Source organism: Xiphophorus maculatus, chromosome 14, assembly GCF_002775205.1.
Source record: "Xiphophorus maculatus strain JP 163 A chromosome 14, X_maculatus-5.0-male, whole genome shotgun sequence".
Classification (NCBI taxonomy): Eukaryota; Metazoa; Chordata; class Actinopteri; order Cyprinodontiformes; family Poeciliidae; genus Xiphophorus; species Xiphophorus maculatus.
The window spans coordinates 25,797,496-25,814,862 of record NC_036456.1 but is presented as its reverse complement, the minus strand read 5'-3'; the positions used below and the strand labels follow the sequence as shown (position 1 = coordinate 25,814,862).

The 17,367-nt window shown below is 38.0% G+C and overlaps 2 protein-coding genes across 2 annotated transcripts; one reads left to right on the top strand and one right to left on the bottom strand.

Annotated features, from left to right (window-relative positions):
* Positions 1 to 1,026: 1,026 nt before the first annotated feature.
* On the bottom strand, positions 1,027 to 4,774 carry LOC111610908 (serine/arginine repetitive matrix protein 2-like). Its single transcript, XM_023345980.1, has 6 exons — positions 4,467 to 4,774; positions 4,219 to 4,280; positions 3,943 to 3,972; positions 2,708 to 3,834; positions 2,443 to 2,582; positions 1,027 to 1,062 (listed from the first exon to the last, which is right to left on the bottom strand). The coding sequence occupies exons 1-6, from the start codon at positions 4,728 to 4,730 to the stop codon at positions 1,027 to 1,029; spliced, it is 1,659 nt and encodes a 552-aa protein (XP_023201748.1). The 5' UTR covers positions 4,731 to 4,774.
* Positions 4,775 to 11,202: 6,428 nt separating this feature from the next.
* On the top strand, positions 11,203 to 17,165 carry LOC102224770 (type I phosphatidylinositol 4,5-bisphosphate 4-phosphatase-B-like). The gene is made up of 7 exons (XM_005809433.3): positions 11,203 to 11,482; positions 13,102 to 13,283; positions 13,836 to 13,942; positions 14,700 to 14,811; positions 14,895 to 14,947; positions 15,067 to 15,157; positions 16,084 to 17,165. Exons 1-7 carry the CDS (start codon positions 11,389 to 11,391, stop codon positions 16,225 to 16,227), a joined length of 783 nt encoding a protein of 260 aa, XP_005809490.3. The 5' UTR covers positions 11,203 to 11,388; the 3' UTR covers positions 16,228 to 17,165.
* Positions 17,166 to 17,367: the final 202 nt, after the last annotated feature.

The window sequence follows — 17,367 nt, the reverse complement described above, 5'->3', positions numbered from 1 at the left end:
GTTTTGTCCGAGGTTTCTTGAGTTTTGAAGATTGTCTCCTGAGCCTGAAGTGGATGTGTTCTGGTCACCACTTTGCCAATCAGCGGCTTAGTCTTTTTCAGTTCTGGATGCGAAACATTTGAAGTTTTCTGTTCATCTCTGAGAGAATCTTCAGCTTTTGTTAGCTTAGCGACTCCAGAACATTTAGTAGTTTTACATAGAAGTGTATCTGAAGAGGTTTTTGAAGCCTTAACTTTTACTTTTGTGACCATTTTCTTTGATTCAGCAACAGTCTTCTTTAATATTTTTCCAACCTTGCTTGTGTCTTTCACTGCAACTCGAGGCTCTCTGCCTTTTTTGAAAACATTAGCTCCTGGGTTGTCTCTTGTGTCACCTGAATCAGGACTCTTTCCAAGGCTTTTGGACTTCTTCGATTCTGGATCCATTTTTTGTTGGACTATTGGCAAAGTTTTGCTTGAGGTTTCTTGAGTTTTGATGATTGTCTCCTGAGCATGAAGTGGATTTGGTGCGGTCACCATTTTACCAACCAGTTGAAGATGTGAAGCATTTGAAGTTTGTTGTTTATTTCCCAAAGAATCTTCAACTTTTATTCGTTTAGCTACTCCGGCACATTCAGCAGTTTTATCCAGAGGTTTACTTGCAAATGTTTTGGAAGAATCAAGCTTTATTTTGGTGATTGTTGTCTTTTCTTCATTTGATTCAGGAATAATAATCCTCCTTATCCCTTTAACTTTAGTCTTTTCTTTAACAGCAGCTTCACAATCTTGATCTTTTCTGAAAACTATAGGTCCACTTCTTCGATTTGAGAGGCCAAAATCAGGGCTTGTTTCCAGACTTCTGAACCTCAAGGAAACCAATTGTTTCAACGGCTCTTTTACCGATACAACCGACTTCAAAGCCTGTGTTTTTTGCGAGTAAGTTTTGGATTTGGAGACGTGTGTTCCTTTGGAAGATAAACGTTTTGCTTTTTTCACAAGTTTATGATGCAAAGACAAAAGCGTTTTTATTGGAAGATGGTCCAAGCTCTCAGATGAACCCAGTTCCTTGGTATCCCCAGATCTTCTGTCAAAGAGACAAACAAAAATACATTTAAGAAGTCGAACAAAAAAAGCATTTATTTTTCTGCAAACTTATATGATATTACGCTGTTGTACAAACAGCTACCCAAACCTTGGAGCCACCAAAAAGGCCTTAATCAAGTAGTTAGTATCAAACAAAGGGTGAATGAGTGGCATTGACAACCTAAGAGCTCAGAACCACAATAAAACAAAAGACATGGTTATCTTTGCTTCAGATCTATTATTCATAGTGAATCTATCCAGAAACGTTTAGCTTTAAACCTTTAAAGGGGAGGAGGATGAGTAGAAGTCTAAATATAAAATAAATTTGGGTTTTTAAATAGACATTAATCCAGAAGTGGTCTTCAATGTGTCAGCATCTGGTGATACAAGTTAAAGTGGAAGAATGAAAAAATTAATTTTGGTAACCGTTACTGCATAATTCATAACATTATTGAACTGAAAAAAAGTCACAATCATAACTTACAGTTTATGATGTTTTCTTCTATGTTGTGAGGTGACGGAAAGGGCCCTCTTGTCCTGTTAACATAACACAGTGTAAATGGATCAGATTAGTGAAAATGCAATCTACAGCCAAATTCAGAAGTTTTGGGAGTGACGCAAATGTTCTTTTGAGGGTTTAGAAAAAGGCCAACTGCTTGTTTTTACATTTGATCCATTTGGATCTTCACACTAAACGCAATAACTTTCACACCTGAGAGGTTTGCACCAGCCTCTCATTGTTGATCATTTTACCTTTTGCATAATTTCAGTCTGTCCTTGATGTTTTTATTGGACCTAGCTAGCTTCTTACAGAGGCAAAGATTTTTCAACAATGAGCTTGTGATGAAATTCGCCCATATCCCACTACTGCTAATGTTGACAACAAGCTCCACACAGGTGGAAACACAATTTTCTAACATTTGCTGGAGATGTTTTGATGTACCTTCACTTCAGGATTGGGAAACTGTTCCGTCAGGTCCAACAGTCTTGATTTTATCTGGCCACCTTTGTGGTTGTATTACTAAACAAAATTAGGTTAGCTCCTTTTGAACCAGCGGAAAGTTATGTTTTAAAATAAAGGGTTGAAAAATACAAATTGTATCCATTTCTTGTAGAATAATCTAAAACGATACATATGGTCAACTCCAAATCTGAAGCCCTTGAATTTTGAACTATTTGCATCCCAGCCAAATTTTTAGCAATTGTTTTAGGCTACAAAAATGTAGGAATGATGAAGCTAACATATCTTAGCTTGATGAACTCAAAGATGCACACCAACCTTGGTCTTTTTAGAAGATCTTGCATGTTTCTGCTCGAGTTTGGACAATGTTTTTGTGGAAGATGGTGATAACCGTCTTCCACTTGATGAATGTGTTAAGACCTTTCTCCTTTTGTCCTGTGAGGACAATCCTAATGATGACTGTGAGCAATCCTGATTCTTTGCAAGTTCAGCCAGTAAAACAGGAACCATTAAATCTATGACGTCTTTGATGTTGGACTGTCCTGAGGCAGACTCGATAGCTAGAAGGAGAATGCATGAGAAAGTATTAGCATATTATTATTAGCATCTATCTAGAGACACTCCACAAGTAAAGACATTGCTAACACTGTGATTTTAGAGATTCATCAATGTTTCCAGATCAAACCTGAATTTTCCAGCAGCCGCTTCGTCAGGATCCGTACACTGCTGGACTTCTTATTCTGACAGGATGGCTCTCCTTCTGGAGACGCATGTCTCTTGCGGTTTCTCCTTAGACATGACGCTTCCTCATCACTCTGCTTTGACAGGAATTGTTGCTCCTCTCTTTCAAGGAATGATTCACGTTTTCTTGTTGGTGACCATCTTTTATCATCATTCCTTCTTGGGGATGAATGTCGATCATGGTACGTTGGTGGTGACCAATATTTGTCGTCGGACCGTCTTGGCGGAGACCGGTGCTTGTCGTCGGACCGTCTTGGCGGAGACCGGTGCTTGTCGTCGGACCGTCTTGGAGGAGACCGGTGCTTGTCGTCGGACCGTCTTGGCGGAGACCGGTGCTTGTCGTCGGACCGTCTTGGCGGAGACCGGTGCTTGTCATAAGTACTAACATCTGTCCTTCTTTGTGGTGACCACAGCCTGTCATTAGACCTAGAGGAGTGTTGGTCATGGCTCATCACTGGTGATCGTCTTCTGTTGCCACTTCTTCTGGGTGAGAGTTGCTCACCATTGCTTGTTGGGGACCACCTTGACTGGCGCTCAAGGAATCTCTTTGACCCCTCTTTCGGATCATTTCTTGGTGACGATCTTCGCTCACAACTTCTTCCTTGAGACAACTGTCGTTCATGGTTCCTTCTTGGTGAAATTGATCTCTTATTCATTCTCTTTGGTGAGGACCGTTTCTCATAGCTTCTTGAACGTGATCGATAACCAGAACGATTATAACGTGGGGAGCAAGAGCGAGACCTAGACCTTGAGGTGCGGTATTGCAGCCTGTGTTGGGAGTAACTACCGTTGGAGTGGTTTTTTCTATCTCTTGAGCCATGGCGGATGGGGCTGTACGAACGGGAACTGGAGCCAGTACTGGATCTGTTTTTGCTATGTCCTGATCTACTGCTGTATTTGTGCTTTCCATCTCTTGAGCTCCTCCGATGACGTGGACTGTATGAGCGGGAATGTGAACGGCTGATGGATTTGTCGCGTCCATCTCCTGAGCTGGAACAAGTGCCGCTGTTTGAGCGGGAACGATAATGTAGGGAGGCTCGGGTTAAAGTCCTAGAACTTTTAATTGCATCCCTAAAACAATTAGTGAACAAGAATCAAATCAATCATTTGAAAAAAGAAACTTGGCAATGAGAAATACTTGTTTTTGTTACTGCTGCAAATATTTGAAAAAGAAATTACCTTTGCACTTCTTCATCCCAATGGGGGTATCTGTGGGAGAAAAAACAGAAATCAACAGCACATTCAAAGAAAGGTACTGTAAACTTTTTCTGAAATAACAATGTCTCAAAAGCCCACCAGCATTGTAGGTTAAAGGAGAAAAAATAAACATTTATATTTAAAATGTATTTCTTAGGTGTAAATCAAAAACAAACAATACTCCAGAAAACCCATTACACAGTCCTTTACCTTTCCAAAAACTTAAAATATTTCTTAAAAACAGCTAAATGTACTAACTGGTTGCGAAGGCGGTTGCAGTTCGCATGGTGTTGGTTGCTTGTCTGGTGGGTAACCCAATCCTAAAATAAACAGCAACAAATAAAGTCTTGTGTTGACATTTTGTTTGTAAAACAAATTGAGATGCAGAGACATTTAAAATATTTTCAATTTAATGCATGACAGATAACTGCTAGTAACTTAATTATTTCAGTTAAGAATCGCTATTATGAAAGAGGTGGTGATAAAAAAAAAACATACACACTTACCTTTAGTTGAGGGCATTCTTTGTTACATAAAGAGCAGATGTGAGGAAATCTTCCTGGCATAATTGCTGCATAATCACGCCTCACACCAAGGGATGGCAGATCCTTAGAGGACGCAGTCTTGGCTGGAGGTGGAGGTCGAGGTTTAGAAGATGGCACCTGAGCATTGTTATTTGCTTTAATGATTGGCTGAGACTGAGAAACGACAGATGCAGAGTTCTTGGGTACAACTGTTGAAGGTAGAACGACATCCAAGACTTGTGGCATTTTGGGAATGAAAGGTGATTGAGAATCTGGTTTTGCGGCAGAAGACAAACCAGGCTGCAAATCCTTTAGAACCTGCAAAATTTTCTGAATATTGGTTTTCTGTAGCACTTGCAGATTCATTGTTGAGTCTGCAATATTTGATCCTTGCCCTTGAATTTTATTTTCACCACTGGATGTAGCATATCTGGTTTCATGTTGGGGAACTGACTGCGTCGTATGGTTTTGCTGGGTCTCCAGTTTTCCAGCTGCATTCCACTTTGAAAAGGCCGCAACATTCAGTTGGTTGAAACCAGCAGCAGATACATTCTGGTCATATGAAGAAACCAAACTGCTGTTCTTCAACTCTGCCAAGCTTAGCTGTGGTACTTCTTTACCATCCTTTCCACCAACCCCAGCTGCACTGTGAATGTTCCTGACAGATGTATTCTCAACATGTGGCATTTTGGGAATGAAAGGTGATTGATAATCCGGTTTTGCGGCAGAAGACACACCAGGCTGCAAATCCTTCAGAATCTGCAAAATTTTCTGAATATTGGTTTTCTGCAACACTTGCAGATTCATCGTTGAGTCTGCAATATTTGATCCTTGCCCTTGAATTTTATTTTCACCACTGGATGTAGCATATCTGGTTTCATGTTGGGGAACTGACTGCGCCATACGGTTTTGCTGGGTCTCCTGTTTTCCAGCTGCATTCCTCTTTGGAAAAGCTGCAACATTCAGTTGGTTGAAACCAGCAGCAGATACGTTCTGATCATATGAAGAAACCAAACTGCTGTTCTTCAACTCTGCCAAGCTTAGCTGTGGTACTTCTTTACCATCCTTTCCACCAACCCCAGCTACATTGTGAATGTTCCTGACAGATGTATTCTCAACATCTGTAATAGATTTTCCAGTATATCCACAGTCATATGGTTTAACTGGTTTAATAATCATTTTTGGGTCATCATTGGGCGTTCCTGTTTGTCCAAAACCAATGGAATGGATCATTCCACTCACCTGGTTCGGTTGAGTTTGAAGCAGTCTAGTTTGATTGATTCTTGGAGGCGGCACAGCAACAAAAGAACCTTTCTGGTCACCTGAAGAACCCAAATCACCACTTTTTATTTTAGTTAAAGTTGGGAGTGGCCCCTCTTTACTGCTGGTTTGAAAGTTATCCATCAGCAAAGAGTTCCTCTGAATGTTCCTACCAATTGCGGCATCTACCTCTGCAGAACCAGCAGCAGCTTGCTCATTTTTAATCATTTTCACTGGGTGAAGAAGAGTAGATGAAGACATTTTGTCCGGAAATATTCCTGGCTTTCCAAAATTAACCGCATTTACTCCTGTTGTGCTTGCAGTGGGTCGAGTCATAGAGTCGGAGTTAGACCGAACTCCAGGTGAACTCCTTGTGGCCTTTTTCATGCGAATGCTTTGTAAGAGGTAGGGCAAGTTCTCAGCAGTAGTCTGCTCTTCAGAGTAATTTAGAAGTTCGTCCAGGTCCTCTTTCTCTAGTCCGTAATTTTCTAAAATGTTCCCAGCCAATTGTGGATTACAGTCAAAGTAACTGGGTTGAGAAGAAACTCTTTGATCTTCTGCTCGAGTGGCATAACCAGACACATTTGATGCCAATTTTGAGAAATCTTCGGTCGTACTCTTGTGGTCTGGCATAAAGTTGTAGGAGCTACAGCTGGTGCTCGACAGTTGATGCCCATATGAAGCTGACATCTTTGGGGCTGACATTGATGAGGTTTCTTTTTGGGTGATGGTAAAGAAAGCACACTGATCTATAGGTTGGTGTTTGATCTCCTCTCTGAGGGGAATGTTGAAGGTACTTTGCGAATTTGTCAGATAGTTTTCAGGCCTGTAGTTGCTAATTGGCAAAGAGAATGGCTTCGTTTCTCTTTCCTTAGACGAGGTAGGAGTCCCAGAAGACGCTCCAGGGAAGGTAAAGCTGGATTCAGGTCCAACGTTTGGTGTTGTTCTCCAAGGAGCTCTCTCAGTTTTCACACTGAAGAGACCAGTTTGCCCCTGGGAGGCATTCTGTGTCCCAGGCGATAAAGGATTGTACATGAGATAAGACATAAGGAAGGTAATGTTTCTCAGAGGTCTAGAGAGTTATGTGGTGAGGTAGCTCTGCTATCAATCACCAACAAGAACAATGTTCTTTAACAACCAGTGCAGGATGCAGTCTGTCCTCGAAATCCCTGGAAGAGCCTATTTGGACCCATGAAGCAGTCCTTTACCTTACCTTCAGCAGGTAAGACAGGAGGCACCAAACTGAAGACAGCAAAAACAAAAAAAGTAGGTTACTAAAAAGAAGCAAGTGCAGAAACTGGTGAAATCAGAATAAGAAACTCGTATAGATACATTGCATTAAAATACATTACATTTATTTTATTAAGAAAAAAGTATCAAATAGAGATGCACCGGTTACAGTGTTCTGGCTGATCATGATTACCAATCTTTAAAAAACCTGACCTGCAAATTTTTGGCCAATACCATTTTTTTTTGTTGTCTGCAACATCATTAAATGTAGTAAGAAAGTTGTTTAGTTGGTTACAGTGGGGCGACGATCGTTAACTGAAAACATGCAGACATGACCTAGTGGGCCGGTCTGCCAGGCAAACCTCTCACAGGCAGAGTTGGGCAACAACTAGTTCCATCTACTCAATTACATTTACTCAAGTAACTTCTGAAAAAAAAAAAACTTTTCAGAGTATTTTCAATATGCTGTACTTGTAATTGAGTAATTTTATTATGAAGTATCTAGCAAAATTTGTGGATTTTCTACCAACTGAATGAAAAACAAACATGTTTTAACCAAATATTCACAGGTTTTTCATTGAAAGAAATTGATTTGGACATTTTTTTCTTTCCTGACATTACTTTTGTGAATTATATGAATTAGTCATTTTTGTCATAAAAATATTAAAATTTCCACTTAGCTTTATATTTTTATGTTTATTTCTCCCTCTCTTTTAAAGCTCACCACATTTAGCATGTAATCTCATTTATTTTACAATAAACATGAATTCATTTTTTCCTTTTTACCATTCCCACTACATTCCACATCCTTTTCAGAAAGCAAAGCTGTAAATCAGGCTTGCAAACAATGTAGGCAGGGGCCATCAGATAAGGGGCAAGTCGCACTCAGAAGTTATTACTCAACAGCGACTGAAGACACTAAGACAAAAGGACCTCTGATTCTCAGTAGGAGATTTACTGGCCCTGCTGCGAGCCTTTGGTTAAATTTATAGGTCAAATCTGGGGTAAACCTTTATTAAATTCAGACAATATTCAGAGTTACATTTATATGCAAGGCATGTGTTGGTTATCAGAGTAAAAACATATAAAAATAAAAATATAACACGTAATGGTTTCAAAATCACTCAAATGTCATGTCGTACTTTGCCTAATGCTTATTAGAAAGGAAGGATTGGTGAGACCAAAGTTTTATCCATTTTTTCCCCCCAAAACAGCACTATCCTATCAACATTTTGCTGCACACAGTAAGTCAACAGGCTAACAGGAAGTGTCCAACCTTTTCCCAAGAAACACAAATTTGGCTATTTAGACATTTTTCTAAAGTCTAAAACACAGAAAGTAATGATGTAGACACTTAAAAAGCTCCAACATGCTTTCATTTTTAGGTAATATAGCATTTAAAATAAAAATAAAAAATTAGCAAGCAACGATCATCATGTAAGTGAAGAAGATGACTGCAGGGAAGCTACCTGAGCAGATAGCCCAACTAATTAACAGCTTGTTAGCCTTTTGTTTCTCTAAAAAGCCCAGAGCTGCGAAAACGTTGTAATTCTCCACAACAACCAATATATCAGTGCTCTGCTTACTTTAATCAAATGGTAGTAAAGATGGCCTCAGTTTTGCAGAAGGGAGAATAACTAATAATCATGATGTTGTTTAATGTTTGTGTAAACACGCGGACATTTTTACTCGATTTTATCATATTGTGCGAATCTCATCCTAAAAATACTCTAATTCGCAACTCGGTTCAACTCGGTTGCTGAATTTTTATATCATTCTTAAATGCAATAAAAAAAATTAAATCCTCCTCATAGTTTCTGTGTTTACCTGGATTTAAATACAACAGATTTTTCATGCATCTAAAGCTTTTCATGCATATAAAACTTGTGTACATTAACACTCCTTTGTTTTTCACTTAATATCCCTTTTCAGACGTTTTTGTTATTTATGATAAATACTTTTCTACAAAATGTGGATTTTCAGCCACTTTTTAAACTGGAGAAAAACTTGAATCTTCCTGTGGATGTGAAAAATCCCACAAAAAGCAAGTCAGTAAGCAGGAAAATCTCCTTACATTTCTGCCGACTGCTGTTTGCAGGACTAAAAAGCAAACTTTTCACAAACTTCGAGGATTCTTTCCAGAAAAAACTCAATCACTGGCGTACATGATTGATTTAACAACAGCAAAACTCGATGACATGTCAACACATTCGTGCACAAGCTTCAAAAACCGCAAATAAGCATTTTTAGTACAAAGTTTTTGCAGCTTCTTACCTTTTGTTTGCAGCGTTTTACCTCGCGTGGAGAGAAGCATGGAGACTGGACTCAGGGGGCGTGATGTTGCTTTGAGCGCTGCGCTCCCTGTTCTTCTTCTTCTCCGGTTAATTCTGAATGGATGACGACGCGACCCTACTGCCCCCTCCTGGATGGAGGAATGAACGGCATCATATAATTTCGCACTTAAATCGAAATGTTCGCGTATTAGAACGTGAGTAATTCCTTGATGTGTATATATCCAAACATTATGATCTTAATATGTCTGTTATTGTGTTTTAAAAATAAACATTTTGTTATTTGCGGATTTATTTTTTTTTCTTTTCGGCTACTTTCCTTTTTTTTTTTTCTCAAGTCGTAGTTCGCGTTACATCCGAGTTAGGCGCGCGGGAAAAACCAGAGGGCTGGTGCTGCGTTCCATTTACCTCGAAAAGTTAATTCGGAACTAGGAGTGACGTCACACACGAGTTCACGGCGTTCCAATTATGTCGGAGAACTTTTTCCATAAAAAGATTTTGCGCTGAGTTGAGGTGGTTTTTCGGCCGTATTGAAATCCGTGTTTTTCGCAGAACTGCCAAGCAAACACTTTTCGCATCACACGAGTCATGTGATCAACAACGGATGTTACTACTGGTGACGAAAGACGAAGACGACAGAAAATGGAAGGAGGATAATGGAAAGCGTGTTTTTTTATGGCTTATCGCATGAACAAACTTATTCACATGCAATTTTAATTGTGTTTCTTATTTAATGGAAACATTGCATTTGTGAAATTGTATTTCTTCTATAGCAGAGCGACCCCAACTCTGATGTTAAACTAAGAAGATAAATAGATATGGGATGATAACAAATTTGTCACGATAACAAATTTTGCTGGAGGATAAATTGTCTCAGAAATTATCACGATAAACGATAATAATGTCGTTTCAACACCATTTTCAAGTAATATAATGGCAATAGCATAATAACATGTTCTCAAATATCAACACACTTTTATTTCTAATTAACATCTAACACTGAAACTGGAAGTGATTTTAATTCTCCAAAATAAACAAACAAAACAACAGAAACGACAAATAAGATGGAGACTGAAGTCTCTGTAAACAAAATTGTCCTTTAAAAAAAGGGAGTTGTTGAGACCAAAGTACCCGAACGAAGATTTTTGCTATCCAGTTGTTTATTGGTAGAAAGAGGAAGAGCAAAGAGAAAAACAACGAACCATGCAAATAGAAATAACTGAACTTGTTTTAATCTATCAAAATGCATTTATTTGAAAAATGACATTTAACAAGGTATTAAACATGTCTTTCATTTAATTTTTGGAACTGGTAATACGTGTTTTCTGTTTTGGAAACAGAAAAAATACTTTTATTACTTTTAAGGTATTAAATATTAAATCTTTTTATGGGAAACTTTTCATTTTTAATATTTCTGTTAATATTATGTTACCGTGGACTAAAATAATTTTACAAATAATTATTGTTGGTCAAAATATCATAAGAATCTTATGACCTAGGCTTGTTAAAAATAATATATGTGTCAAAATGATCAATAATATCGTATCGTTCTCAAATAAATCCGTGTAAATCAAGCGACATGATCTGCTGCATTTCATGACCTCGGATATTTTCATTACTACATTTTATACAGTGATATGCTACGCTTTCATTTAATTTGACTATGCTAAACCAACAGATGTTAAAACAAGTTATTTAAAAAAGTATTTGTATTAATAACTGAGGTCAGAGATGAAGAGAAACCACCGTCTTCGTGGAGATTATTGTTTCTTTTAACTTATCTGCCGTGTAAATTAAAAAATCCGACTTCCAAGTACAAATTGAATGCCGCAAATGTCGGACGTTCTTACACCCGCCCACCTTCACACAGCAAGTGTTTTCATTGGCTGAGCCCTGTGTCCATCACAACCATGGCTCAAACCGCTGTCATGTGACGAATGTTTTTGTAGCGTCGTTTCCGCATTCAGTGGGGTGATTTTCGCCGTGTCATGTGAACTCAAACCTTTAGGGTGGTTTAATTTCCAACCCCCTGGGACTCTTCATCGAGGTCCAGAGGATTACCCGCCGCTCCAGAGCTCTTTTCAGCGGGCACGCTGACAGACTTGGGTCCGGGGCGGTCAGCCATGGCGGACGAGGAGCGGTCACCGCTGCTGCCCGAGCAGCAGTACGCGACCAACGGCTTCTTCCCGCGGAGAGGCTCCGGTGGATATCCACAGAGTACGTACACATTCCTTTCCTGTTAGCCACTAAAACTACGTTAATAAATGCTAACTAACTTACTGTAGAATAACTAAAACATTTGCATATGTGTTTAGCCCTGGAAATGTTTTAATGTAAACAAGCTTAGCCGTTTTAGCTTTGAGTTTGGATTACAGTGGAAGACGTCGATTGGGAAATTAAGACACACCTAAGACAAGTTTCACATGTGTAAAATTACTTGGTATTCATGTGTGAAGTGGCGTAATATTAGGTTTGTAAAATGGCCTTGAGATGTTTATAAATTAGCTAATACGTTCATATATTTTATATTTACTTTTTTTAAACATACAAACATGTTTACAAATTAATTATAAGTCCGTATTTTATTTATTTTCTACTTTTGCAGTCATTTGAAGCTGTTAAAACATGAAACTTTCTCTAGTTATCATTTCCTCTCACAGTATCTTGTGAAATGAATGAAAATAATCAGATAATGGGAACCAGGAATACCATAATTTTAAAAACTTCCAGTTTTAAAAATTGGAAGTTTGTGGTTAGCATTGTTCCTGCGTGAACCACATTTTTCTCCAGTTGTGTGGAGCAAAGAGCAACAAAGTTTTGCCCCTCCTCCACCTATTGCTGTCTACTGGCAGTCATCTGACTGGTTTACAAGGAAAACAAATGCCTCTGATTACTGATTACAAATGCCTCTGAAGTTAAAATAACAGTAAATATAAAACTATGCCAATTATAACAGTTTATATACTCTGAAGCTGTAGTTTTCTTTGTATTTTCTCCAGTTCCTGATGTATAAACTTACTTCAGTGTTTTTATTTCCTCTTTCACTCTCAGTTGTTTGGGCAGCTTTGCTGACTCTCCTGGTTACTCACACGGACATTCATGTTGTAAAATATATGATTGAGTGAAAGATAATAAAAGAAAATGGTGATGGTGAAGTTGTCACTGTTTACTGACCTGAATCCTCAACACTTTTATTGCCGTCATTAAAGCTGTATGTTTGTGAACTCATTCTAGATGTTTTAATTTGCAGATGACACAATTTTTTAGCTCAAAGTCGTACTCAAGTTAGAGTAGCAGTACTTCAGCATAGTTTGAATCTAGAACAAAGTAGCTGTTCAAGAAATTACTTGAGTTAGAGTACAAAAGTATTTGGTAAAAGGTCTACTCATGTATCGAGTATCTGATCAGCACATCAGTAATGTAATATTTGAAAACGGCATCATTCGACGGACTAAAATTTAAAATTATGTGGCAAATTTTGGTATTTTTAAAGAACAAAATGAAAATAATTAAAATGACAAATAACAAAATCAGGCAAGAGAAACTTTTTCCAGATCATTTTCTTTCAATAAAAAACGTATGAAGTCTGTGTCTGGTGCATAAAAAGTACATTGAAGTAAAAATACTCTTAAAAGTAAGATTTTTCCAAAAAGCAACTCAAATAAATGTAATTGAGTAAATGTAACTAGTTACTACCCGACTTTGGGCCTGATCAATGCACAATGCGACCAAAGAAACCTACATAAAGCCTCTATGTAAACCTCTATTTAAACCTATAAGCTGCTGTTATTAGTATCTCTGTTGTTTGGATCTTTTCATCGTCTTCCTGTCTTCAGGTATAGTGCCGTTTCCCAGCTTTGTGGAGCCCAGCGAAGCTCCGCCCCCGTACTCGCCCCAGGGCAGTCCAGACAGCAGCAGCGCCCCGGTCATCAGCTGTCGGGTCTGTCAGACGGCCATCTCTGTGGAGGGAAAGACGCATCAGCATGTGGTGAAGTGCAGCATCTGCAACGAAGCTACGGTAAGAACAAGAAAGACTCATTTAATCAATCTATCAGTCAATCAAGTTTATTTGTGCAGCACATTTCACCAACAAGGTTCTAAGCCATTCAGTGATTTTAAAGTCTATTCTCTGCAGAGAATAGACTTTGTACAGGAGCCAGTGTAGTGACTTTAGAACTGGGAGATGTGGTCTAACGCCCTGGTTTTAGTCAGAACTCCAGCAGCAGCGTACTGGATCTGATTGAGTTTTTAGGTAGACCTGTGAAGACATTGCTGCAGTAATCAATGCGACTGACGATAAACACATGCATGAGTTTCTCTGGATCTTATTGAATCCTGGAAATGTTCTTCAGGTGATAGAAGGCCGACTTTGTAACTGTCTTTATGTGACTCTGAAGGTTCAGGTCTGAATAATTTAACCCCTGTAAAACTTTTTCAAAAAGTTCAGAGTCCCCTGCTGTTCCGGACATTTATCAGAATATTTCGACATCTGCATTTGTCAGATATGGAGATAGACTTCATCTGAAAGTTTTGAATTTGTTTTAAAGTTTCTTTTGTTTTCTGTTTGTAGCCGATAAAGAACGCTCCCGTTGGAAAGAAGTACGTTCGCTGTCCGTGTAACTGTCTGCTGATCTGCAAAGTCACATCCCAAAAGATCGCCTGTCCAAGGCCGTACTGGTAAGACTGGAAAGAAAATAACATCTGCAGTCCTATGAAATAGATTAGAATATGAGTTCCAATAAGGCTTGTTATTGTCAGATTAGAAATATCTTTTTAAACATACTTTTCATTAAATCCACAGTTTTCATTAAACCCACCTGTAAGCAGAAAATCATCATAACTAACAGAAAAAAAGCTTGAGAATATTAATTTGTGTAATTAATCTATGTAATGTTTGACTTTGTAAACAAAATGTAATTTTATTAATATTCTGATCTATTTAATAGTCAAATGCATTCAAGTTTGTTAAAAGTTCTTTACATCATCATAAAGACATAAAGTCAATAATTGTGAAACAAGCTAAAAACGTTACATTTTGTTGAATGTTATCATAGATCATCAAACATCAAATTTGTTGGTCAATCTTCCATTTATTGTGATTTAAAAGCAACTCTAAACAGGTAGGTTTCTAGCTTTCATTTAAAGTAACTTTTCAATATGCTAATAGCAGCCTGCATAACTTAGACTGAAATAGTATACAGAATAGGTCTAGTTAATGTAAGCCTACTTCTTAGTATTAGCATATGTGCATAGCTTAGCATTTTTAGCTAACCAAAGAAATGAATATGACTGTATATTTGCAGACAGAAGAAAACTCTAAAAACAGAGTGGAAGTTTTGTTTGGAAATGTTAGAGGATTATGTTATGAGCTGTTTTAAGTGAGCAGTTTCCTGATTTTTAAATATATATATATTTTTTAATGTTTTTTGGGCAGTAAGCGCGTCATCAACCTGGGACCAGTCCACATCGGCAGCGACAGTCCAGAACCGCGGCACCAACCCGTCGGACTCAGGGTCATCTGCGGACACTGCGCCAACACATTCCTGGTAAATGGTCAAATACTGCAACAGGCTGCACATATATTGTCACTGGTATTGATCTTTCCTTTTTTGTTATTCTACACTTCCAGTGGACGGAGATTTCAGACCGGACCTTGGCCCGATGTCCACACTGCCGAAAAGTGTAAGCATTTCTGCAGCTGTTTGCACCTTTGAGAGACGGATCCATACATTTGTCTCTTTGATTTGTGACCCGATCAGGTCTGCTTTAAAATAAAATGCTTTTCCTTATTTATTCATCAGTTCTTCAGTTGGTCGGCAATACCCGAGGAGGAGGAGCTGGCTGTGTTTTCTGCTCTTTGTTATTCTGGCAGCATCCACCGCTGGGCTTTTGGTGAGTTTCTGTCTGTGTTAAACTGTTCTGGTAAAGATAGATTTATTTATGACACAATGACATTCTGGTAGTTCTCATTATGCATTTCTTTAATTTGAGGTATTTATACTAACCTAAAGAAGAGAACAAAATAGCTTATTTGGTTGATAAAATAAAAATTATTGGTTAAAGTCAGGACATGCCTTTTGCTCTGGACTAAACTCACCTCTTGCACAAACTTGTTACAGATAACTAAAAACTGCTGCAGTTTAAAAGTCTATGATGTTAGCTAACATGAATAACCATTCATTATAATTAGGCTGAACTTAAGGTGAGCTAAATGCTACAATTAGCATATTGACTAAACCTACTGTGTTGGCTACCTTGCGTTATCTTCAGTAATTTTGAGTTTGTAATCTCATTAGTTCAAAATGCTAATGAAATTTGTTTGCTAAAATGCTAATTTATGTACATTTGCTAATAGTAGGAAGTTGGCTTACATTAACTGTGTTCTGCATGCTAAATCCAGCAAAAAGGCTAATGTATGTTTAACTATGTACTTGGCGAAGATTATATGCTAATGTGAGCTAAAATGCTAACAATAGTCAAAATGGTGATGTTGGCATGATCAAGTAATCACTTAGCAACAGATTACATGCTATTGTGAGCTAATATATTAATGCTAGCATCATGAACTAAGTACTCAGGTACAGTTTAAATGCTATCATGAGCTAAAATGTTAACTTTTGGATGCCACCAGTCAATTGCGATCTTAATGTACTATATTTAAGTTACATTATATGCTGACAAACAACTGAAGATCTTGTTTGTAGGATCAGATTCTTCTGGGAAGTACCTCAAAGTCAGCACAGCTTCAGAAAATGTTTTTATTTGTGTGTGTCTGAAGCTGAAAGGACTTGAACAAATGTGTGTGTGTTTGTGTTCAGGTTGGTACGTGGAAGCCGGCGCAGCACTCAAAGGGCATCTACGTGTCGTGGGTGCTGCTGATTGTGTTAGCTTTTTTTACCTTGATAAGAACCATGTACTGGAGGTGTTTTAAGATCAGCGACCCTGTATCCAACATCACATAGAGAGACCGTACAGGAACTGAAAGAGGGAAGTCAGTTCCTGTCCCAGATCAAGTACCTGATCAGGAGCACGCAAGACAAGTGGTGAACGATCTGAGAGTTGGTGTGGTAACCTTGAAATGACACAGGAAGGGAAAACTAACTGAATTTAGAGTAAAATATCTTTCTTGTGCTATACTGGGTTTAAAGAAATAAAAGCTGCTAGTTGTCCAAAAACAACACTGAGATTTTGTTGAGCATTTTCTATTTTATTGCCATCATCAAGTTTAAAAAGTATTAACATAAATAAATGAAAGAAATCTGAACTACAAAGCAGGATCAACATCGTAGTAAAGTAACTTCAGGAGTCTTTGAGTTTTTTATGTAAGCTGGTTCATTGAAAACACAAATTAACTTTTTGGTTTCTCAAATGAAATCACATCACAGCAAAAACTTTTCACCAGGTTTATGTTTAAATCTCCAGGATCACATTGTAAGAAGACCGTTTATTTACAAAAGTCAGTATTTATCTCACTATGTCTTAAAATCACAAACTTTCTCTATAAAAACTATTCTGTTGGATTTGTAATAGTTTTACATATAATGTAACATATAATGTTTGTACTTTCCTTTTAGAGCTGCAGTATGTAACTTTTATACAAAATATATTTTTTTACATATTTGTTGAACCTGTTGGTGCTGTCAATCATCCTCTGTGTGTTGCTGCTCTTCTCCTGTTTGCTCTCTGCTATGCCACAGCTAGCATAGCCTGTTGTGAATGCCAGAGCTAGTTAGCATGGAAACCAGTGACGGTGGATAAACATTTTCCTGTAACAGGAAGTTGGTTTTCCACCGTTAGAACAGTTAGCAGCTCGTTTACTAGGTTGATTAACAGCGCTAAGACCCTCTTCCTGACTCTGATTTGTTGTTTTTGTTCAGAACTAGTGCATTTCTTCAGACGGCAATGGTAAATCTGTCTTTTCACAGATTATTTGTCTCATATTAAAATGTCTCAACATGGAGACAGTTTTAACAAATATGTAAAAACATAATTTTAAATGAAAGTTCCTGCAGCTTTATTTATTTTCTAAAGTAGATTAATGCTGGATAATTGCACTTTTGGTGGGTTTGCACCTCTGAGATTAAAATTTTTGAGTAACAATC

Bases quoted from the DNA above. Each gene is read 5' to 3' on its own strand.
- LOC102224770 (XM_005809433.3), top strand. From the start codon at position 11,389: ATGGCGGACGAGGAGCGGTCACCGCTGCTGCCCGAGCAGCAGTACGCG. The intron at 14,812-14,894 runs GTAAATGGTCAA...CTACACTTCCAG, and splicing joins ACTGCGCCAACACATTCCTG to TGGACGGAGATTTCAGACCG. The intron at 15,158-16,083 runs GTGAGTTTCTGT...GTTTGTGTTCAG, and splicing joins CATCCACCGCTGGGCTTTTG to GTTGGTACGTGGAAGCCGGC.
- LOC111610908 (XM_023345980.1), bottom strand. From the start codon at position 4,730: ATGCCACAAGTCTTGGATGTCGTTCTACCTTCAACAGTTGTACCCAAG. The intron at 3,973-4,218 runs GTTAGTACATTT...TTTCTCCCACAG, and splicing joins TGCAACCGCCTTCGCAACCA to ATACCCCCATTGGGATGAAG. The intron at 2,583-2,707 runs GTTTGATCTGGA...TTCTCCTTCTAG, and splicing joins GCGGCTGCTGGAAAATTCAG to CTATCGAGTCTGCCTCAGGA.